Below are 24,406 nucleotides of genomic sequence, written 5' to 3'. Positions count from 1 at the left end.
CCAGTTCAGTTTTCATTGTCTCACAATGCCGTACAAGGTCTTTCAGCTTATACACCAAATCCTGCAGCTCCTGACTTCCACAAGTAAAGCGTATGTCGTCGCCAGAGTCCGTCTTTAACACCACAGTATACAATAAGTTGTCTGAGCCTACGCCCGGTGCGTTTGTCACTACTTCGAGTTTCCATTCCACGTCGACTATATTGGGCAATGCGTTGGAAGTTAGGGGATCCATGATTATTATTTTATAGTTTAATATACATTTTTCTTAAAACGAGTTACTACTGTTGTTATTTTCATATAGATTTCAAAGTAGGGCGTTGTTTTGACGTCTAGGTGAACTGTCAGTATCAGTGTCAAATTGACGTTTAACCGGTGTTTCCATATCAATTTGTAACAAAAAAAACTACCATTTCTACTAAGGTGAGCCTATATCACGCCTATATTATTATGTGTGCCCGAGCGACCGGGAGCCCATTTCTCGAACGATATTAGACTAATATTATTAGTCCACTAACTGTCCAATCGTATGGGTTGTCATGACAACACACTAATAATATTAGACCAATACCGTTCGAGAAATGGGCCCCTGGGGTAAGAGAAAGACATATATCTGACGACCGGTCTGGCCCAGTGGGTAGTGACCCTGCCTGTGAAGCCGATGGTTCTGGGTTCGAATCCCGGTAAGGGCATTTATTTGTTTGATGAGCACAGATATTTGTTTCTGAGTCATGGGTGTTTTCTTTGGGCTTACCGTGGGACTTAGTCAATCTGTGTAAGAATGTCCTATAATATTTATTTAAAAAATAAATGTATTGACAGGTTAATGTATGGCAGCATAATCCTTTTTCTCTTTCACTCTTAGAAATTTATCGCCTCCCTACCTATGCTGCCATAACCCGACCATGAAAAAAAAACCCGGTCGGTGATAAGGACAAAGCATGGCACTATTTTCTCTTTCCTCTTATAGGAATCGCAATCTATCTAGCATCTATCAATCTATCGCAGACTATCTTTCTCTATCAAAGAGTGTCAGGCCCTTGTTGTCAAAGGACTGTCTCACCCAAAAGAAAAGGATGAGTATAGTTTTTTTTGTTCTTATTTACTGACAATTTGGTTTGACCAACTATATGAAATGATAGTATGAAGATATATAGTTGGTCAAACCAAATTGGCAGTAAATAAGAAAAAAAAAAACTACTCATCCTTTTCTTTTGGGTGCTAGTACTAGTGTAAGACAAAGACAGTCAGATTCTCTCTGTCTATGTTTGAAATGAGACAGTCCTTTGACAAACTATATATGAAGGATATGAAAACAACTAAAGTTTAAATAACTAATCACAGCCAGGAGAGCTGTTTAGGCGCAGTGCAATGCTCAAAACAGATCTCAATATTTTTGTACTTTATTGCATAATATACAAATCAATCACTTATTCTACTACTTCTTGGCGAATGTAATCTTCATAGCATGAGACGGAGAGATCTTGAAACCTTGAAGGGCTTCTTTGGCTGCGGCTGACTGCATCTCATTTGCGTACTCCACAAAGGCAATATCATGCCGGTTCGGTACGAGACGGACTTCTTTGAAGCCGGGGAATCTGAAAAAAAAAAGTTTGATTATGTCACTTACTTTTTAATTCTTGCTGGTTTATATAACAACTGGGTTGGCAACTGTCAAAGGTTTGCAGAGATGGCGCCATCATAGCTTGCCCTGTTTTCTATGAGATTTGGCTTAAAGGGCTTGCATCCAGGGCATTAAAAAAACTAAAATTTGACACAATTCTAGGGTTTGAGAGGGCAAGCTATGCTGGCGCCATCTGCTAATTATTTCAACCGACCAACCCCATTCTGGGTTCATCTAAATTCTTTCAAGTTAATAGCTGGCACAAGTATACATATATATCAATACCCTAGTTACGTAATTACGTAGTACGACTGCGTACTAATTACGCGGAAAATTTGGTTGTAATAACAACTTCATGTCTGTGCACTATGGTACTTTCAACAAAATTTTCTCCGTAATTAGTATGATTGTGAACTAGGTAACGATTATAAAATGAAATAGATGACATACACTAAAGAAAAACCGGCCAAGTGAGAGTCGGACTCGCGCACGAAGGGTTCTGAACCATTACGCAAAAACGGCAAAAAAAATCACGTTAGTTGTATGGGACTTAAATATTTATTTTATTCTGTTTTTAGTATTTGTTGTTATAGGGGTAACAGAAATACATCATCTGAAAATAGCTATCACGGCATGAGACACAGCCTGGTGACAGACAGCGGAGTCTTAGTAATAAGGTCCCGTTTTTACCCTTTGGGTACGGAACCCTAAAAATTGGCCTAGGCTGTCTAACAGTTAAAGGCATGGGTGATAATGACTAATAGAGGCATTTGCCTTAGGATTATTTAAACTTTTATACAATATATTACATGTAGTTTGCTTTTGTTTGTTTTACCTACAATAAAAAAAATCAAACAAAATACTTACTGGTTAAACAACATAGACAACATCATCTCCGAGGTCTCATCCGGCAGATTTGTAAGGAACAAGATCTGGTTAGGCGGTTGCTCTATGTTTGTATGGTTCAGGATGCTCGGCTGACCGAAGCCAGGGATCATGCTGGCGCGGGCATCCTTGTTCTTCTTTTTCCGGCTGTCGTCCAGGCCTTTGGGCATCTTGGGGCGCTTGGGACGCTCTTGGAAGGTGCCCTTGATTTTGGCGATTACATCGCTGTCAGTCTTGCAGTATTGGATTCTCTGGAATAGTAGATATTAAAAGTCAGAAACAGAACCATTATCAAAAGCTATTATGTACCAGTTACTCTAATGAATATCTTTCCATGGGGTTGGCAACTGTCAAAGGTTTGCAGAGATGGCGACATCATAGCTTGCCCCTTTTTCTATGAGATCTGGCATCCAGGACATTAAAATAAAACAAAAATTTGACACAATTGTAGGGATTGACAGGGCAAGCTATGCTGGCGCCATCTGCTAATTATCTCGACCGGCCAACCCCATTGCTATAAATTGAGTGGTATCAATATGTACAGTACGTCGGACCACTTCAGCATTTTTCTTTATTTTTTATTTCTGTAAAAACTGTAAAGGTTACCGTGGTATGTAATATACCATATGAAAGTTAGGCTTTTTCTCTATAAATTAGTGTGATTTTTATATAGATATTCTGTGGAAAGCTTCATAATTTTCTGTTGAATTACTAGTCTGTTGATGTGGTTGAGTACTATATAGTAAGTTTAAAGTACAGAAATTTTTAGACTCACCATGGGCTTGTCATAGAAAGGAAATCCTTGCATACTTCTTAAAGCAACCGTGGCGCTCGAAATCTCCTTAAAAATAACAAACGCCTGTCCTCGCATTTTTAGGGTTTTCAATGCGACTATGTCCAAAATCTGGCCGAACTGTGAGAAAATAGCATATAGAGACTTCTTTAACTCCTCTTTCTTGATCTTTTCGTTCAAATTGTTAATGTAGATCGTGTAATTTGGCCGAATATCCATCGCTGTAAGTGTAAATATATAGTTATTTTGAGGTTACATTTTTAAATTATTATAAAATCACATTAATCTGCTAAATACTTGTGATACACATGGCTAATATGTAACAAAGTGAATTTATTAGTAACATATACTCACTCATCTTTGAAGATTCAATTTATTAACACTATCTTGAAGACTAGATTCTTTGGAGGTTAGAATAATGAATACTGTATATTTTACCCAGTATTGAGCACAACACAAACTTGTAGTGATGAATATGCACTAGCGTTTGATATTAAAGATAACAAATTTGAAATAATTTCAAAAATTGCACTGAAATCTCAAATTGCCGACGCCAGAAACACTCGCCTATCAAACATTCGCTGACGCTCTTTCAACAGTGTTACCCAATGTAAAAAGTAACGGTATCAATCTGTAACAATATGGTAAGCCTGACCAGCAGTATAGAGATGGGCGAAATGTGTCAGTAAAAAGAAAAGAGTGATATATATCTTTCTCTCACTGGGATATATATCACTCTTTTATATCTTTATATCCGTATGCGTCATTGCTCCCGCTCGCAACTGTATCGGCACTTGCTCACTTTACGTCATGTTATGAGTGAGAGAGAGGACACTAGAGTAGTTATTATACCGTGGCGAGATTGTTTCTTTCATTTTGTATATTGGATGTCTTGGATGATTGTATCATGATGGATATTGGATATAGATCGATTCATTCACGAAGGCGCTTGCTTTGGTTCGTATTGTCATGCTCATGCTATTGCTATTACTTTAGGTTTGACAAATCTGCGCGTCGTGAATTGCGCTATCTATAACCTTGACCTTACATTTAAAAATGAATATATTGACGTTACGAATTTTAATATTTTTGCTTAATAAAATACCTTATTGCGGTTTGTTTACATTTTATTAAATACCTAAAGGAATACACTCAAGTCCCGTCGAAACGAACGAGGTCAAAGCAAAGCGAACGATTTGCAAAATTTTGGAAATCGCAAATACGTTTTGTCTAAACTTACCAAAATATGACCTAAATTAGTTTGCATATGCATAGTTCAATTCTAACTTTGTAGGAACAAAACGCAGCTAGTGTATAATAACAACGAAATTAATCATGCTAGGTCCAAACAACTTTAAGCTTTAAAACTTTAAGCAATAGCAATTGCATTGTACTTCGGTTGACCGACGGCGTCGACGCGCGGCCGAGACAAAGAGACAATAGACATCGCTTATCTTATCTATCTATTCACTTTAGTAAATCCTTGCCGGGGGTGCGACGGTGCGAGTGTACGGATATATTGGGATATACTGATATATTCGGATTCGTAAAGACAAGAAGAGTGATTCATGAAAAGAGAAAGATATATATCCTTTATATCTATATCCCCTGAGCTACCCATCTCTACAGCAGTATATATGTGTGCCCATCGCTGGGGAAAGTACGATAGCCACAAAATGTATATCTTGCCTAGATTCATCTGATGTAACTCAACTATCTTAACATCACTAATAAGGAATCTATTTACTTCTATTATTATGCCGATATGTGTCAGTTCAGTAGCAAAAGGACATGACTCATACCTGATAATTTTACTTCCACGGCTGCAATCTCCATGTGCGCTCCTCTTTGTACTTTGTGATGACCATATTAGTAGAACAGCTGGGCCTGTATTGTAAAAGGTACACATTGACTCCTCAATAGTCACTAAGTACATCACGATTTTATATTTATAGATGTCTCAGAATTTATTATTATACCAAAGCACATGTATTACATTACATTATCCTTTGTGGGTAGGTGCAGAAAAAGCATAAACATCATCTCTGTGTATTTAATTTATTTTTAATAATTTAAAGCCTCTATTTGGTTAAAAATCTATTGGTTTTTAATGACAAAGTAATATATCTCACCTACCAGCAGTTCTTCATTATTTCCATTCAATAAAAGTAAAGCAAAACTCAGTCACTTCTTTCAAAAACACATAACCTCAAACTGTAACAATGGAGTCTATTAAACAATCAATGTCAGAGATGGCTGAAGACTTTAAGAAACAGATGGCAGCCTTCCAGAGCGAAATTGATAAGGCAGCTCCTTCTAGTCCCACCGTGGCTTCAGTGTCAGCCGACTTCAGCGCTTTCAGAAGGTTCATTCTGGGTTCGCTGGATGCTTTGCAGAAGCAAGTAAATTTCCTTGGACAGCAACTGGATCAGCAAGAGATGCGTTCACGGCGGAAAATGTTGCTGTTGCATGGCGTGCCTGAGTCTGAGGGTGATTCTCCGGCAAGTGCTGTGGAGCTTCTGAATAGGCATCTCGAGAGCAAGCTATCGGTGGATGATGTGAGGCGCTGTCATCGAGTTGGTAGGCCACACAATAACAGATCGAGATGCATCCTAATGAAATTCACCGATGTTTCTGTGCGGAATTCTGTCTGGTTCGGTAAGAAGTGCCTCAAGGGGACCGGTGTCACAGTGTCCGAGTTCCTCACGGCGCCGCGTCATGCTGTCTTTATGGCTGCCCGTGAGCGCCTAGGAATACGGAGTTGTTGGACCCGCGACGGCAACGTGTTCGTCCTTGATGCCGCGGGTAAGCGCTGCTGCGTTACCACTGTGGCGGATGTGGAGCAGTTCCCGGCGGCGACATCGGACCGCGCCGAGGTGGCTCCTACTGCTTCCATCGGAGCAGTCCAACCACCCGCAGCGAGGGCCAAGAGGAATCCAAGATCGCGCGTTTAGCCTGTACTTGTTAAAGACTCATAACCGCTCTCTAACTCTTGTCTCGGCAGGATTATATCTCGCCATCAATTGTTTTTCCACCCACTTAGTAATTATTGTTTTATTTACGTATTTTTGATTTTGAATGTGGGTCATTCGTGAATTTTACACATATTTTATATTATGAATTTGTGGTCTGACGTGTGCTGAGCGACTTGACATTGACAGCTGTCTAACTTTTTTTTTTTTTTTTTTTTTTCTTGTTGCCGTTCTGGTGACGCGTTCCGTTTCACGTTGTGTAAAATTACTATCTGCTAATCTATGTTTCCACTGTCTTAATGCTACTTGAGCTACTTTTAATGTTTTCCTTTTAATATTGTATTTCTTTTTTCATTATAAGTGTATGAACTGCTGGTGGATAGCGAGTTTGGCGTAACCTCATTGGTTTGTGCCAGCTATAATTAAAATTATTTAGCTTATATATTATAAATATACATACATATTATATTTTTATCTTTATTATAATTTATATTTTATTTTATAGTTTATGACATCGGTAAGCGAAAGCGATTTATCTTCGGACCACTTTACATCTTTCTCATCGGATAATGACGATAGTAGTTTTTATAGTCTCCCACCCCCTCTCCGTGACGTTCTTAATACCCAATTAGCAGATGTCCCTAAGAATCTGAACATCATACATATTAATGCGCAAAGCATTCCCGCTCATTATAACGACTTTTTAACCACCTTTGATCTCTCCGGAATTCATGCTATCCTTGTCTCAGAATCTTGGTTTAAACCTTGTTTGCCTTCGACCTCTTATTCTTTGCCAGGGTTTCATATAATTCGAAATGATCGCATTGGTAAAGGTGGAGGTGGCGTGGCCATCTACCTTCGGTCTCATATTCCGTACTCTATCATCACTGCCTCAACCCCTTGCCTAAACGCCGCTGAATTCCTTTTCATCGAATTAAATATCTCTCACGCTAAAATTCTTCTTGGAGTTTTTTACTCACCCTCTCTACATATTGACTATTTCTCTTCCTTTGAAAAGGTACTCGAAGATCTCATTCCGTCTTATAATCATCATATAATCATGGGAGATTTTAACACTTGTCTTTTAAAAAATGATTTCCGTTCAAGGTCATTGAAATCTCTCGTGGAAGCTTGTAACCTTGCTATTTTACCGTCCAATGCCACACACCACTTTCCAAACTGTACTTCTTCACTTCTCGACCTCACTTTTGTATCGTCTCCTTCGCTTGTTGCAAACTACAGTCAACACTCTGCTTTAGCCTTTTCCTATCACGACCTACTTTTCCTTTCTTACAAAATTCGTCCCCCTAAACCCAAACCAAAAATTGTTCTCCAGCGCAATTTTAGTCGGCTTGATTCCGTCAAGCTTCGTGAAGATGCCTGTAAAATTGATTGGAGCGTGATCGCTGATGCTGGCTCTGTAGATGACAAAGTGGCGATCTTTAATTCCCTCCTCATTCAACTTTACGATGTCCATGCTCCAATTCGACCTATCAAAATTAAACATCTGCCAGCTCCCTGGCTGTCCGATGACATTAGGGCTCTAATCGCGAAGAAGAATTTAGCTAAGTGCAAGTTTAAACTGAAACCCACGGACAAGAACAAAGCTAAATACCACGCTTTACGTAATCGCTGCAGCACGGTGTGCCGTGACGCACAGCGGCACCATATTCATGAGTCAGTGGAAAAGGGTGAGCCAGCTAAAATTTGGAAATTTCTCAAGTCCTATGGAGTTGGTAAATCAAGCAGTACTTCAATCCCTAATGATTTAGATATCAACCTCCTAAATTTGCACTTTTCTTCTCCTGCTCTTTTCAGCGGTCCAGTTAAGGCTGAAACTCTTACTCGTCTTTCTTCTTCTCCAACTCCAAGCTTTTCCCCCTTTTCTTTTACGCCAGTCACTAACAGCGATGTCGAGAAGAATATCCGGTACATTTCTTCGAATGCCGTTGGTGTCGACTGTGTGGGCCGTCACATGATCATTCCGCTTCTCGACCTTCTTGTCCCTATCATAACTAGCATCTTTAACTCTTCCATCTCTTCTTCTTCTTTTCCTAAAATTTGGAAAGATGCTGATGTAATTCCGATTCCTAAAAAATCAAATCCGTCTTCCTTCCCTGACTTTAGGCCTATTTCTATCTTACCATTTCTTTCCAAAGTCTTAGAGCGTCTAGTGCACTATCAACTTACTTCGTTTTTAAATAGAAACTCTCTCCTTAATCCATTTCAGTCTGGTTTCCGATCTGGTTGCAGCACGGTCACCGCTCTAGTTAAAATTACAGACGACATCCGTTTAGGAATGGATAACGGAAAGCTAACAATACTGACATTGCTCGATTTCACTAACGCATTTAATACTGTAGACTTCGATATACTGTTAGGGGTGCTAGGTACTCTCAATATATCTCCTGATGCGATTAGGTGGTTTCGCAGTTACTTGGAAGGTCGTCGGCAACGTATTAAAATAGACGACGTTCGTTCATCGTGGTGCAACACGCTAGCTGGCGTCCCGCAGGGTGGCGTGTTGTCTCCCCTTCTCTTTTCCATCTTCATCAATTCTATTTCTCTTAACCTCCTTTCTTCTTATCATTTGTATGCCGACGACCTCCAAATTTACTCTCAGTGCCCAATTGCGGATCTACCTTCTCTGATTCTTACCACCAACTCTGATTTAGAGCGCATTTTGCACTGGAGTTCTTGCTATGGAATTAGAGTTAATCCTACGAAGACCCAAGCTATTATTATTGGTAGCCCCAAGAACATAGCTAAGGTGAATTTTGAGAGTCTGCCTCCTATTTTATTCGATGGGGTCCAGATCCCGTACTCGGTCCAAGTAAAGAATCTGGGCGTGATTATGGATCGTACTCTTTCCTGGGGTCCGCAACTTAATGAAGTCGGTCGTAAAATTTTTGCCGCTGTGGGATCTCTTAGGCGTCTCCGCAACTTTTTACCACTTTCCACTAAAACCGCGCTGGCCCAATCCCTTCTTCTTCCCATTTTAGACTATGCCGACATCTCTTATCTCGATCTTACCGAAGAGCAATTGAACAAGATTGAACGGCTTCAAAATGTGTGCATTCGCTTCATTTTCGGGCTACGAAAATTTGATCATGTCTCCAGCTTCCGGTCACAGCTCAGGTGGTTACCGATTCGTTTCCGACGTAATACACATATCCTGTCTCTACTCTATCGCACTTTATTTATTCCAAATACTCCTGAATACCTTAAAAAACGGTTTAGTTTTCTTTTGTCTGTTAGGTGTTCTCAGAATCGCCTTCTTGCTGCCCCTCGGTCATCTAGTAAGTTCTACAACAAATCCTTCACTTTCCAGTCTGTAAGATTGTGGAATGCTTTGCCCATTGATATAAGACGTGCTCAATCCCTACCCATTTTTAAAAAACTTCTAAAAGAACACTATTTAAAATCTCTTTCTTAGTCTTGGTCCTTTCACTTACACATATATATTTTTCTTTTTGTTCACGCTACCTGGTCGTTATTCTTCTCTTGCTTGAATTCTCATTATGTATTTATGTATTTTGTGTAGGTTTATGTAGTGTATTATTGTTGCTTAAATAATATATGTAGTTTATGTAGATTATTTTTCATTGTTTGTTATTTATACGTAGGTATTTGATTTGTAAACTTTACACCTTTGTTATTTTGCACTGCCCATTAACTTATTTCTAGCCACTGAATCGCTATCTGAAGGTTGTCTGGAAGAGATCGCTTTTTAGCGATAAGTCCGCCTGTTGTTACCTACTCACTTATGTCCTGTCATTGTTTGTAACATGTATTTTTCTTTGTAGTGCACAATAAAGTATTTTATTATTATTATTATTATTATGTATTAACAGTTTATGTATGTACATGACTCAATCAGGCACCTTAGTAGTGCGTGACCCATTCATGTATTTGATTATTGTAATATACACAGTAACTTGTTTGTTACAATGTCCCATTTATTGTGCTGGACTCCACACATCGTCTGTTCATAGCTCGTCAGCCATGAGGAGTAGCGCTAGCTCCTAACAGAAACTATTATCATTAACCTCTCCTCAGAGCAGGTTACCACCATTGAATTAACTTTCTTATAGTCGGCGGACTTCTATGCCCCTTACCCGACAAAACCTCGCAAGGCATCTCTGATCTAACGCTGTCAAGACCGACCGAATCTTTATGTCTTCGACCCCGACAGCGCTAGCAACAGCATCTCTGGTCGAGCGTTCTTATGGCCGGCATGCTTTTCCTCCGACCGCAACAGCGCCCGACCCAGAGGAAATCAGTAAAATATTGACTTGAGTCTGTCCACAACCAGACTCCTTTATTTGATATAAGCAAGATTATCATGACAGCCTTCCCGCAGACAAGGCGTCTTATGCTAGTACATGGCTTTATCATTCGATTTTATTGAAACTATAATGTACTTGTATATCAACGTCAAATCTTTCATAGGGAATCATATTTGTTTTATTTCCCTTGTGACTTATATTATTATCTTTTTTACTAATTATACTTAGCTCTCAATTTGCAGTGTAGCGTCTTGTACTTTACTATATATTTATTGACACACTCAAAGAAATACTTTTTCATAACAGCAAGTAGTTGTACACCAGTCGCAACAGGAAAAAGCGTCCTTTATCATAGATAATATAACAGAAGGAAGTCTTACCATAGACAGTGTGAAACGGAAGGAAGGTTTTTTATAGTAGGTGATTCGCGATATGTCGCGACACACCCGTCGAGGAAAATTAATGTTGAGTTAAGGTGAGCATTAAGTGGCGCGTCCAATCTTTTATTCTTTTCATTGCTTGAACCGCCGCTGCCCTCTTATGGTTTCCCTTTCCAGTCATCGACTCTTCCTGTATTTCCTTTTGCTCATGGTCTTCCATCACTTCGTTTACTTCTGTTGAACTTTCTATCATTTCATCTGAGATGTCCATGTGGCTTATCTCATCTGAACCATCCATTATTTCATCATCATTTAACATATCTATGTCCTCATGCCTCTCTGTATCGTCCATTACTTCTTTATGCTTCGTTACATCCATTTCGTTAATTATAGCTCTATCTATTTCATTCTCTGATGAAATCATAGGTTCTCTTATTTTTAATGACAATTCTTGATCTAGGTTATTGCTACCATATGGTGAGTTTAACGATTGTTTGATACACGATTGATCTTTCATGAGGTCTTCAGATAACAGAGACTCTTCTGCTTCTAGGGGATACAAATGTGCAATAGACCTTGTGAATATTGCCTCACCCACTTTTACTTTTGCTACTCTACATAATCCGTCTATTCCTTTAAGTAGCTCTGTTATACGACCCACTTTCCAATTTCCCCTGTTTTTACTTTCTCCTTTGATCTGTACAATGTCACCAATGCATGGCGCAATTTTTGCTTTTACTCTAGCTTGTTTTGGTGAATGATTATATCGTTCTCTTAAACCCAGTAGGTATTGATTTATAAACATGTCTTTATATTCATTCATAATCATTTCACCTCTCTTCCAACCTTCTAACAGTTGTTGCTTAGTAGAGGTACTTGAAGATGAGATCCTTTCTTCTAAATTGTCAATATTAATACACCTTCCAGGTGTCAGAAAATCCGCCGGTTTTAAAATATGTCCTTGATCATTTCCTACATAAGTCAAAGGTCTAGTATTTACTATGGCCTGTACTTCTTTGATGATTGTTAACAGCTGATTGTCTCCTAGTAAATGTTTTTCAAGGGTTCGCTTAAGACAATGTTTCACTATCGCTACTAAGCGTTCATACACTCCCCCATGCCAGGGTGCTAATTGAGGAATAAATTTCCATTGTACTCCTTTTGATGATGAATTAATTCCAGTCACTACTTCCGACAGTAGTTTAAATTGAAGTGCATTATCCGACACTATTATTGAAGGAGTTCCTCTAGCTGCAACAAATCTTCGAAACGCCAAAGAACATTCATCCGTAGACATATCTTTTACTATCTCAAGGTGAATGGCACGTACCACTAAACAAGTGAATAAACAGACCCAACGTTTTTCTTGACTTTTATCTGATTTGACTACCATAGGTCCGAAGTAATCCATTCCAACATAAGTAAAAGGTGTCTCATATTTTACTCTCTCTGGAGGTAAAGCAGGTGTGTTGGGTAAAGTGTAAGCTCCTCCTCCGTGTTTTACACATTGTGGACATTTATTTATGATTTTCTGAACTTGTGCTCTACCTTGTGGAATCCAAAACCGTTGTCTCACTTTACTTAATGTATGTGGTACTCCTACATGATAATTTTCTTCATGTATTCTTTTTATGACCTTATTGGTAAATTCACAATTTTTAGGTAATAAGATTGGATGTTTTGTTTCATATGACAAGTCTGAATGTGTCAAACGTCCTTCAGATCTAAGTACTCCATCTATGTCGGTAAATAGTCCTAAGTTTCTAGTGAGGTGTGTTCTTTTGCCACCACTTTCCTCCGGGAAGTATTGTTTTTGGACTTTTATTATCTCTTGTACTTCTGACTTTATTTTATTATTTATATTCGTTTGTGCAAGATGATCTTTATCTGATATTTCTGTCATTATGTCTTCTTTATTTGATGTAACTATTTCCTTTTCACTTGCTAATTCTGTAATCTTCTCTTCAGATGCTTGTGTGTTATGATTCGAGAGACCCTCCCGCGTCAAAAGAGTATTCTCTACTACGGGTGAACTTGGCCACGTAGTTGGATCTTGTAACAAAAATGCTGGACCGTTTAGCCATTTGGTTAATTCTTCTTTTGACTTGAGAGGCCTCGTTGCCACATCCGCTGGATTTAATGTAGATGGAATGTACCTCATATCCAAATCTTTATTACGTTTGATTTCTTCTATCCTTCGTGCTACAAACGGTACTAACAGCTTATTCGATTTGTACCAGCTTAATACGATTTGACTGTCACACCATAGCACTTGCTTAGTTACCTTTATTGGGAGATATTTCGCCACATATTGTAGTAATCTATTTCCAATGACAACTCCTAGTAATTCCAATCGTGCTATTTTCAAGTTTTCTTGATCTTTTATAGGAGTTAGTCTGGATTTTCCAATTACAAACTTTAAATTGTTTTCTTGTAATAAATAAACCACTGCTGAATATGCCACGACTGAAGCGTCTGTGAAACAATGAAGTTCACAATCTTTGTTGTTCGACATAAGTCTTGGTAGACATATATCTTTCACTGTGTCAAGATCTTTCAAGATAATTTCCCATTTTTCCGTTACTTCATTTGACACAGGTGAATCCCATTTCTTATTTTCTTTCCACAAAGATTGTAAAAGCAGCTTTGCCGGTAAGACTATGGGTGCTGCAAATCCGCATGGGTCATAAATTGACGCTATTGTCTTCAACAATCCTCTTTTGGTAAATGCATTATTCTTGAGCTTTACTTTCATCTGCAGTGTATCTTTATTCAGATTCCAGTCTAATCCTAATGTTTTTACTGTATCATCTTTATTACAGTCGGTGATGATATTTTTCAGATCCTTGCAGTTTGAATTCCATTCACGAATGTTCATTGAGATTTGCTTAAATGTTGATTTACAATCCTCGTATATTTGTGTAGCTTCCTGAATGTTATTTGCTCCGGTAAGCAAATTGTCAACATAGATGTCGTTTGCTAATTTTCTCATGTGTTCTGAATCGGAATTCATTAAATGATGTCGTATCGTCGCATTCAGTAAGTACGGTGAAGAAATTATGCCAAAAGGTACTCGTGTGAACCTATAAATTATTAGATTTTCCTTTGTGGCTGGTTTAGATATGTCCTTAATCCACAGGAATCGAGTAACATCCCTATCTTTGTCATGCAGTCCCACCTGTAAAAATGCCTTTTCGACATCTGCTGTCATTCCAATCTTGTGACATCTAAATTTGATTAAAAGTCCTGTTAGATCTTCTAACATTATTGGACCTCTATATAGACATTCATTTAAGCTTTTATTGTCTTTTACTTTTGCAGAAGCATCGTATACGATCCTAAGAGCTTTCCCGGGTGCCGAAATTCCATGATGGGCCAGAAAATGTACTGGATGATCCACTTCAACATTGTTAGGGACAATTTCTATCACACCTTTATCTACCTGATCCTTTAGTGTTTGTTCGTAAACCACTAATGTTTCCTTATCCATTCTATTCAATAGACTTACCAAACGACCGTAAGCTAAACCGAAGTTTGAAGGTAAGTCTGGAGGATATTCATTCCATGGCCAACTTACTACATACCTATTATCTTCGACCACTGTCGTTTCATTAAATGTTTTTATAGCTTCTTCATCCCTATTAGAATTTGGCGAATCTGTTATTCCAATAGATTCCAATTCCCATAAATTCTTAACACTACCCATATCTAAAGGTGGATCGGGCTTATTCAGTTTATTTCCATAGGAAGTTTGGAAATATGTGAGAACCGTCAGCTCATCATTCTTTCCTTCATTCGGTTTGCCAGAGAGGATCCATCCGAATACAGAGTCCACAAGATACAAGTTTTCTTCGAGTTCTATTTTCTCAGTACGCATAAGTGAATAATAGTAATCATTCCCAATTAAAATGTCTACCCGTTCGGACAAAGAATTGTCATCGGCCAAGACGATATTTTGATCATATCTGTTAACATGTTTTAATAATTCTTTTCTTGGATAAGAAACGCCTTGTGTAATCACCGGTACAACATTTGCAAAGAGTATTTTTAATTTGTCATCCTTTGTTTTTAAACATATCCTAACTAGGTCGCTTTTTATTTCTTTCGGTTTGTCTGATCCAAAGGTAAACACGAAGAGATGATCCTCTTCTTCCACAGCCAATCCTAATTCCTTGGCAACTTTCTTTGTTACATAGCTTCTTTGTGATCCACAGTCTAATAGTAGACGACATTTTTTTAATAACTCTGTTTCTTCCGACAGCATCAATGACTGCTGTTTGTAAAACAGTTGAACCTTCTCCATGTACATGTAATGTGTTAACTGGTTTAATGTTAGTATGTGATGAGAACATCTTGGGGCATAATGCTCTATTATGTTTTCCTCTTGTTTTACAGTGAACACAGATGAGATTTCCTTTTCGACAATTAGCTTGTTTATGTCCTTTCCATAAACAACAGAAACAGTGACCCTTTAATCGTTTCTTTCTGTCTTCAACAGTTTTATATTCAGTACACTGGTCATTATAATGACTATTTTGACAAAAGATACATTGTAACTTTCTTTTCTTTAGATCTGATTGGGTTTCATCGTCTTCTTTCTTAGTCTCATAGGGTCTCTTCTTTGGGGTAAACGTTCCTGTACTTCCAGTAAATGCTACCGTACTAGATTGGTTCTTATTAAATTTCTTAAAGTTCTTATTGTGTTGAAATTTGAGTTTATTGAAAGTCCTTTTCTTTTTCATATCTCTGACATGTAAAACTTCTGTGGTATATTTATTTTCTTCTGTTTTATCCTTTTCTTTATAACCCTTTGCTTCTTCCCTTGCTGATATGACTACCTTAAGCTGACTTCTCAAGTCTTGAATGGATTCTGTAGCTCCTTTTAATTTAACTTCATACACAATGTCTTCTGGAAATTTCTCCATTATTGAAAATCTTAAATGATTATGGTTGATATCTTCTCCGAAGGATTGCAGCACTCTGAGATGTCTTTCAATCTCATCTAGAGTCTTACGGCAGTCTTCGAATTTAAGCGCTGGCTTAATTTTGTTAAGTGTTGCATAGTGAGCGTCTACTATTTGCTCCTGTTTACCATATCTTTCCTTAAGAATGTCGACAGCAATTTGATAACTATTATTGGTTGTTTCCAAACCGTCAATCATAACTTTGGGCTCCCCTTCCAAGGAAGCTTTCAAATATAATAATTTGTCCACATTACATAAGTCACGACGACCTATGGTCGATTGAAATTGGTCCCAAAATGGGAACCAGCTCAATACGTCTCCTTTGAAAATTTGTAAATTGAGTTCGGGCAATTTGCTTCGCTTTGCTGGAATATTTATTTCACCGCCTTTATTCTCTTTATTAAATTGTGCAATGCGTGCATTGATTTCTGCTAAGATCTCCTCTCCCTCTAACTGGGACGTGGTCAAATTGGATATTTCATCGGCATTAGGATCTTGTGATATGTTAAAATACTGATATAAGTCAGAGCTAAATCTATTAATAATGGATTGTAACTTTGAAGCAACAACATTACTTTCTTCTAATTCGACACTGGTCCATGGACGTTGCTCACACAGAGCTTGGGCATTTTTTGTCAACCTTTCAACATTGTTGGCAAATTTGGTTAATCTTATAAGTAAAATCTCTTCCATTTTAGAGACTATTCTGAAAATTTTACCAATACATGTTGTTATTACTTAACAAGAATTGTGAGTATTTAAATAAGGGTACTCATAAAACAGTTTCATGGTTAACGTTAACAACATTCATAAATGAACCATTATATTTTAATTTTGATCATAATTGTAAGTAATTTTGATGAGGTATTATCATGAGTTCATTGTTCATAGTAAGTCATGACAAAATTTACTCTAGGTATAGGAATTAGTAAGCGTTTGTTATCAATAGCATAAAGTTTAAAATTTAACTAGCCTTTCAATGTTATTTCATGATACTCATACCTGCAACATAACTGTGCTATGTAAGTATAGCAGTATTTAAACGTTAAAGAAAGAAAATGAACTTTACAACATCACTCTTCTATCAAATGTATGTAAGTATTGTAAGTACTTATTTAAGCATTATTTACTTCTCTCTTTTTTTATAAATGCATACTCATCACTATTAAGTCATTTACATTAGTCGTCACATACCTGGAATTATGTAAAGATGAAATTCCTCGTTTTTAAAGTTAGCTTTCTTGTTGCTAAGAAATACAACGACCAATCTTGCTGATTCCTAAGAAACAACAAAGAAATTCCCTAATGTACAATTTCATTCATAATTGCATAATATTGGTTAATGATTTCAATGTTAAACCCATACCGGCATAATATTTATGTAAACCATCGACTACAAGTCCAGTTTGTCGTATAAGTTCCTTTTAGGATTATGAATAAATAAATTCCTTGTTTTAATGTTAGAAGTATACATAAAGAGTGTAAATGGGTATAATACAACCCACTTACTAGGTTAGTAACTTGGAAACTCTTATAAAGCGTAAATAAACATCCGCCATTATTCCAACAATAATCCTTGTGAATTTTACTCACATGTACAATTGAATATATTTCACAATCTCTTACCAGAACCGCTATTCACTTATTTCTGGATACTCTTGCCTTCCACCATAATTTTCCTTAAGAATTAATTAAATCCGTTTACTAATAAAGAAGCTTGCTTATATTTTAATTTTCCGTTCCTTGAACTTGACGACATGACGACTTACGACAATAGATATATAATTACGATGGATGGATGGATGGAGCTAAAGCTCGCTGTGAGCGTCGTCTCACTCTTTCCTTGAACGTCTTACTCTCACCGAAATGCTAGTATGAGATGTCAGATTTCTTATAGCCGTAACAAATAATCGACCGCCATCGAACCAATCGATCAAATGAACGAGTCCATTCTCTATGTAAAGGTTGTACGCACGACACAATTTCAACAAAATCGTATGCGATTTATTGTGAATGTCGTAAGTCCTCTCCAGACTACGCTCCCGAGTGTGGAGGAGACTTTAGACCATTACGTTTGTTCCGTGTCTTTTGCAATTGTTTTGAACATGATCATTAGCTTTTAAACGATTACCATGTAGTATAAAATATTAAGTTATATATTTATTCATCACATGAACACATTCGAGAACATTTTATAACAGATAGGAGTGACCAAGACTTCATTTGATCACCAACACTTCCTTACCTATTTCCGTTCACCATTTCGCTTCCTTTTAATTTAATTAACTTTATTTAGTCATAAGTAACACTTAAAATCATAACAGAGAAATTTTATTTTAGTTATATTGTTTTTTATGAAGTTGATTTTCAAATACAAGTACTATATATCATTAAAAGATCACAACTGTATCGATCTGACACCTGTGATTCCACTTACCGCCAACAGATGGTGCCACCATCCTATTAAATCATGAAAAATTTCTATAATATTTATTTTTATTATTTGCACAGACAAGAGTTAATAATAGTTAACAGCTTATATAAAAACAGCCGTATGAATCACGTCTCCCTGACTCCGAACCTGACACCTTTGTTCAAACACGGTTTTAAGTAAATTATGGTATTTAGTATGATCAAACTATAATTTTGAGTTTAATTTTACAACCAGCAATCCTGACAACACCTTCCCCAAAGTGCTGCCAAGATCCCTGCATCCTCACACCAATTTGTGCCCATCGCTGGGGAAAGTACGATAGCCACAAAATGTATATCTTGCCTAGATTCATCTGATGTAACTCAACTATCTTAACATCACTAATAAGGAATCTATTTACTTCTATTATTATGCCGATATGTGTCAGTTCAGTAGCAAAAGGACATGACTCATACCTGATAATTTTACTTCCACGGCTGCAATCTCCATGTGCGCTCCTCTTTGTACTTTGTGATGACCATATTAGTAGAACAGCTGGGCCTGTATTGTAAAAGGTACACATTGACTCCTCAATAGTCACTAAGTACATCACGATTTTATATTTATAGATGTCTCAGAATTTATTATTATACCAAAGCACATGTATTAACAGTTTATGTATGTACATGACTCAATCAGGCACCTTAGTAGTGCGTGACCCATTCATGTATTTGATTATTGTAATATACACAGTAACTTGTTTGTTACAATGTCCCATTTATTGTGCTGGACTCCACACATCGTCTGTTCATAGCTCGTCAGCCATGAGGAGTAGCGCTAGCTCCTAACAGAAACTATTATCATTAACCTCTCCTCAGAGCAGGTTACCACCATTGAATTAACTTTCTTATAGTCGGCGGACTTCTATGCCCCTTACCCGACAAAACCTCGCAAGGCATCTCTGATCTAACGCTGTCAAGACCGACCGAATCTTTATGTCTTCGACCCCGACAGCGCTAGCAACAGCATCTCTGGTCGAGCGTTCTTATGGCCGGCATGCTTTTCCTCCGACCGCAACAGCGCCCGACCCAGAGGAAATCAGTAAAATATTGACTTGAGTCTGTCCACAACCAGACTCCTTTATTTGATATAAGCAAGATTATCATGACAGCCTTCCCGCAGACAAGGCGTCTTATGCTAGTACATGGCTTTATCATTCGATTTTATTGAAACTATAATGTACTTGTATATCAACGTCAAATCTTTCATAGGGAATCATATTTGTTTTATTTCCCTTGTGACTTATATTATTATCTTTTTTACTAATTATACTTAGCTCTCAATTTGCAGTGTAGCGTCTTGTACTTTACTATATATTTATTGACACACTCAAAGAAATACTTTTTCATAACAGCAAGTAGTTGTACACCAGTCGCAACAGGAAAAAGCGTCCTTTATCATAGATAATATAACAGAAGGAAGTCTTACCATAGACAGTGTGAAACGGAAGGAAGGTTTTTTATAGTAGGTGATTCGCGATATGTCGCGACAATATGATCATTGCATGCTATAGTACTAACGAGTTTCTGCAAAGAGATCGTTGCACCCACTTATAAATTTTGTATTATATTTTACGCCTACTGTTACCATGTGTAATTTGTGTATAAAGCCCTACTTACTGTAAATAAATAATATGCAACACTTAAGTTATAAATTATATCAACTTAGTTATAAGATATTGACGTGTAAACTGTATTTAATGTATGTTTATAAATAAAGAATCTGAATCTGAATTGTCAAGAGGGCGCTGTTAATTCTCATGAATTTTACAAAAAAAAAACATATTTTCTGTCAATATTGACAAATATTGATCACACTAAAAAAAATATAAGCAGATTCATCATCTTCGTTGCGTTATCCTGGCATTTTGCCACGGCTCATGGGAGCCTGGGGTCCGCTTAACAACTAATCCCAAGAATTGAAGTAGGCGCCAGTTTTTGCGAAAGCGATTAAGCGACTGCCATCTGATCTTCCAACCCAGAGGAGAAACTAGGCCTTATTAAGGTCCCTCCACACTCATGCGCGAATCACGGTGCGAAGCCGCGAATGCGAGTGTGCAGCATTGAAAAATCCCGCGGATTATAGATGGTAGGGTCCTATAGAATAGATGTGATACGCGTGCGTCCGTGAAGGACAGAAGATACGCAATACGACAAAATAAAATTACCTATGGAAATATAAAATACCTTCCATAACATTGCCTATGGCAAGGATAGGATAGGATGCCTTTGGATAGGATACGTATCCTATCCAAAGCGCCAAGATACGGTACCAATATGATATTGGCGAGATGATTTGTCGAGTGTCTTACTTATTTCTGTTTATTATAAAATTATACGCCTGTTAAAAAAGGGAAAAATGAAACAGCACAAACACAATGAAATAGATAATTTAATTTAGCTTATCTTTTATACTCTTTGGTACATCGGGTCAGTTACTCAAATAAATACTTGTTTTGTAAATAAACACCGAGTCACTGACCATAAGTGTACATACCTTTGAACATTACGTTTGCGCTTACACAATATCTATGGATTTTATTGGCTGTTGTGAACTTTATTTGACCAAGTTGAATAAATTTAGTTAGGTATGGAATTTGTCCTTAATAAACGCCGGATCCAGAAGTAGTTTAAGTAAATACATACACGCTACTTAAATATTTCAAGATGATACAGACAAGACGTGCCTACTGTAAATTATTATGTTAATTTTAACCTAGTAAAATAAGACAGTACAAGGTCATCCATTGAAGGTTGCGTTGATGTCTTTTTTTCCAACATCCACATACACAATTATATTGAACACAGTAAAGTTCGTTTTTACAATATCTTTTGTTTTGGTTATAATATAATTTTATTTGTGCTGATTTACTATTGTTATTGAAAAAAAATCTTAGTTAATAGGTACATGATTAAATATCGAATTTACTAATTGAAACCAGGACGATTTTAGTTAAAGTTGTACACAGATATGACAGATACACCATTTTTTAGGGTTCCGTACCCAAAGGGTAAAAACGGGACCCTATTACTAAGACACCGCTGTCCGTCTGTCTGTCACCAGGCTGTATCTCATGAATCGTGATAGCTAGACAGTTGAAATTTTCACAGATGATGTATTTCTGTTGCCGCTATAACAACAAATACTAAAAACAGAATAATATAAATATTTAAATGGGGCTCCCATACAACAAACGTGATTTTGTTCCTGTTGTTTTTTTCCGTAATGGCACGGAACCCTTCGTGCGCGAGTCCGACTCGCACTTGGCCGGTTTTTTTTATTTTTTATTATTATGATTTTTTCCACTTAGCTCTCTTTCGATCCTGATAGAAGAAAAGTGTCCCAAAATTTCCCAAATAATTGTTTGCGAATTGTTTCTTCCTCATACGAAACATCTATGAAAAACCGGCCAAGTGCGAGTCGGACTCGCGCACCGAGGGTTCCGTACTTTTTTTTAGTATTTGTTGTTATAGCGGCAACAGAAATACATCATCTGTGATAATGTCCACTGTCTAGCTATCATGGTTCATGAGATACAGCCTGGTGACAGACAGACAGACGGACAGCGGAGTCTTAGTAATAGGGTCCCGTTTTTACCCTTTGGGTACGGAACCCTAAAAATGGTAGCCTACATATTCAATAAAAATAAGTTATATTTAGATACCATTCGTTTTTTTAAGAAATTACGGTCCTATTTGAGCTAAATTGGTTTGGTGTGCACGCAAATATTCGAGTTACAGTTACATACAGCAAGTATACGATAATAGGCAATTTTCTTAATATAAATAGTACATTGTGCAACGAGGGGGGTAAGTGAAATATTGGAAACGAGGGTATAAATTCGCGACAGCCACAGGCTGGAGTGAATTAAAGACTCGAGTTTGCAATATTCTTACCCCCAGAGTTACACGCAATGTTTTTCATCACACTTGCCATTAAATAAAATAAAATACTTTTAAACATAAACAATAATACTAAATAAAATTAAAAACGTTAGTATTTTAAAAGGAAAATGCCTTCACCTCATTTAGACCTTATACATAGTTAATTCGTAGGAATTAGTAACATAATTTTAAAAAAGCTATCTCCCTAGTGAGTTACAGCTTTTTTTACACAATCTATAACTCCCGCGTGAACAATATAGCCCTTTGTCCTTCAGTACACCATGACATAAGATCTTTTTCGAGCAAGTGTGATGAAAAATTGTTAGTTTGGTTCCAAGTGTAGCATAAACAATACGTTTATTTTTGAGATCGCATAAGCGTCTACTAATTGCGTGTATTGCAATTTAAAAATATATTTAGAATTTACACATTTAAATTCAACCATCATTGCAAAAAATAATAAAATTATACATTAGATAAAAATAAAATATCGATAATGTAATAGTTAATTAAAATAGTTACCAATAACAAACGATGGCACATTCATTCAAACGTCGGAATGAAAATATTAAAACTAAAATAAATAATTAAAATGCAAGACGATCATCTTTGGACTAATCACTTAATTTGTAGTCACATGGCAAGTTATAATAACCCCTTTTTTATATCCAAGATACTAAAATGACAGATTGGGAAATGGAACTGTCATTGTAAATTAAAGTAAGGACTGTAAGCACAAAAAAATTGTACATTGACCCGCCTGTTCCTATCTCTATTGCATAGAATTATAATGCTGTCCCACCCATGATGGCGGCAGTCAATTACACTGTGCGAGTGGCAGCAATATAATTATGCGCGTGCGATAGAGATAGGAACAGGCGAGGCGGGTATACTTTTCGTAGATTTTTCGTGCTTAGAGTCCTTACTTTAGTATGTGGGATATAAGATCAAAGTTTAGAATATTCAAAAAACCGTTACCTTACTACTTAATTAGCTACGTTACTCTAGCATGCAATACAACCATAATTATTATTATATAAATTATATATCAATAAGTTAAAATATCTATATCTCTAATATCTTCCACTAAGCTTTGGTCTTGTCGCTAGCTATAGTGCGACATAAAATAGTACTAATTATTTGGGGCAAATTTTCTATTTATAGTTCATTTTTAAGTTTAGTTTTTAATTTTAGTTTTTAATTTAGTTTGTCATTTTGATTTTAATTCTTTTTAGAAAAACAATATATGTAATAAATTTTACGGTAAATAAAATATTAAAAACAAATAAGTTACTGCCTCGTAAAACAAGTAGAAATTAAACAAAATGGAACAAAAAAAATCCATACTAAATTGTTGCCATGTTTAAGCATTTTACGTAAAAAATGTGACAGTTATGTAGAAAGTGGCGCCCTCATTTATTTTCTACAATTCTATGTCGCACTGTAAGATTAGTCTTAAAATGTATGATTATAATATAAATTAGTTATATGTATGTGATGCAAAATTACGCTCCCATCGTTGATTTAGATTTAAATCTACAATTACATATTTATGATTTTATAATTATCGTTTGTGATAAAAACCATAGAGTAACTTATACTAGAGCGGTACTGTCATAGTAAATTTTGTAACCCCAGTAAATTCACTGCCATCTGTCAACACACTTTAAAACTAAAAATGAAGATTTATAAAAATACGATAAAATGTATTTAAATATGGATAAATGATTTTTTTTTATTTGCATTAATTATTTTTATGATTTCGACCCATGTTCTTTCACTGATATGCGTTAAACTTGTTAAATAATAAACGAAACCGTCAACGCCATCTATACGACAGTAGGCCAAAGCTAGTAGCGCCCTCTGAACGAGAATCAAATTTTCTTGATTTTCGAGGCACGTTTTTTCCTTAGACTGTATCCATCTATTACGGAGTTATATCTATCTTTGTAAAAACTAATGATTATAGGCTACAAAATGCCATTCTGATGTAAAGCCTGACCAGTAATATATGATCATTGTCAAGAGGGCGCTGTTCATTCTCATGTATAGGGTGACAGTACTGACAGTTCTGTAAAGTATGAAAAAATTAGTTCCAGTGAAATTCCGCAACATGGCCCGTGATCATATATTCCTGGTCAGGCT

The 24,406-nt window shown here is 36.7% G+C and overlaps 3 protein-coding genes across 3 annotated transcripts; 1 reads left to right on the top strand and 2 right to left on the bottom strand.

Annotated features, from left to right (window-relative positions):
• Positions 1-1,322: 1,322 nt before the first annotated feature.
• Positions 1,323-3,902, bottom strand: LOC134745225 (U1 small nuclear ribonucleoprotein A). The gene is made up of 4 exons (XM_063679220.1): positions 3,654-3,902; positions 3,282-3,520; positions 2,489-2,757; positions 1,323-1,595 (listed from the first exon to the last, which is right to left on the bottom strand). Exons 1-4 carry the CDS (start codon positions 3,655-3,657, stop codon positions 1,436-1,438), a joined length of 672 nt encoding a protein of 223 aa, XP_063535290.1. The 5' UTR covers positions 3,658-3,902; the 3' UTR covers positions 1,323-1,435.
• Positions 3,903-4,991: 1,089 nt separating this feature from the next.
• LOC134745317 (uncharacterized) lies at positions 4,992-15,069 on the bottom strand. Its single transcript, XM_063679312.1, has 2 exons — positions 10,941-15,069; positions 4,992-5,186 (listed from the first exon to the last, which is right to left on the bottom strand). The coding sequence occupies exon 1, from the start codon at positions 14,815-14,817 to the stop codon at positions 11,020-11,022; it is 3,798 nt and encodes a 1,265-aa protein (XP_063535382.1). The 5' UTR covers positions 14,818-15,069; the 3' UTR covers positions 4,992-5,186; positions 10,941-11,019.
• LOC134745592 (uncharacterized) lies at positions 5,522-6,253 on the top strand. Its single transcript, XM_063679664.1, has one exon. It carries the CDS (start codon positions 5,522-5,524, stop codon positions 6,251-6,253), a length of 732 nt encoding a protein of 243 aa, XP_063535734.1.
• Positions 15,070-24,406: the final 9,337 nt, after the last annotated feature.

The sequence above is a fragment of the Cydia strobilella genome, chromosome 11 (assembly GCF_947568885.1).
Source record: "Cydia strobilella chromosome 11, ilCydStro3.1, whole genome shotgun sequence".
In the NCBI taxonomy this organism is placed as follows: Eukaryota; Metazoa; Arthropoda; class Insecta; order Lepidoptera; family Tortricidae; genus Cydia; species Cydia strobilella.
Note: the sequence above shows the minus strand (reverse complement) of the source record. Positions and strands in the feature narration are given on the sequence as shown.

What these genes read in the sequence shown, in the direction of transcription:
- LOC134745225 (XM_063679220.1), bottom strand. An exon ending in CTTTCTATGACAAGCCCATG is followed by an intron (nt 2,758 to 3,281) that starts GTGAGTCTAAAA and finishes CTACTATTCCAG; the next exon opens with AGAATCCAATACTGCAAGAC. An exon ending in TTGTCTATGTTGTTTAACCA is followed by an intron (nt 1,596 to 2,488) that starts GTAAGTATTTTG and finishes TTTTTTTTTCAG; the next exon opens with ATTCCCCGGCTTCAAAGAAG.
- LOC134745592 (XM_063679664.1), top strand. Translation starts at nt 5,522, where the DNA reads ATGGAGTCTATTAAACAATCAATGTCAGAGATGGCTGAAGACTTTAAG.
- LOC134745317 (XM_063679312.1), bottom strand. Translation starts at nt 14,817, where the DNA reads ATGCGTACTGAGAAAATAGAACTCGAAGAAAACTTGTATCTTGTGGAC.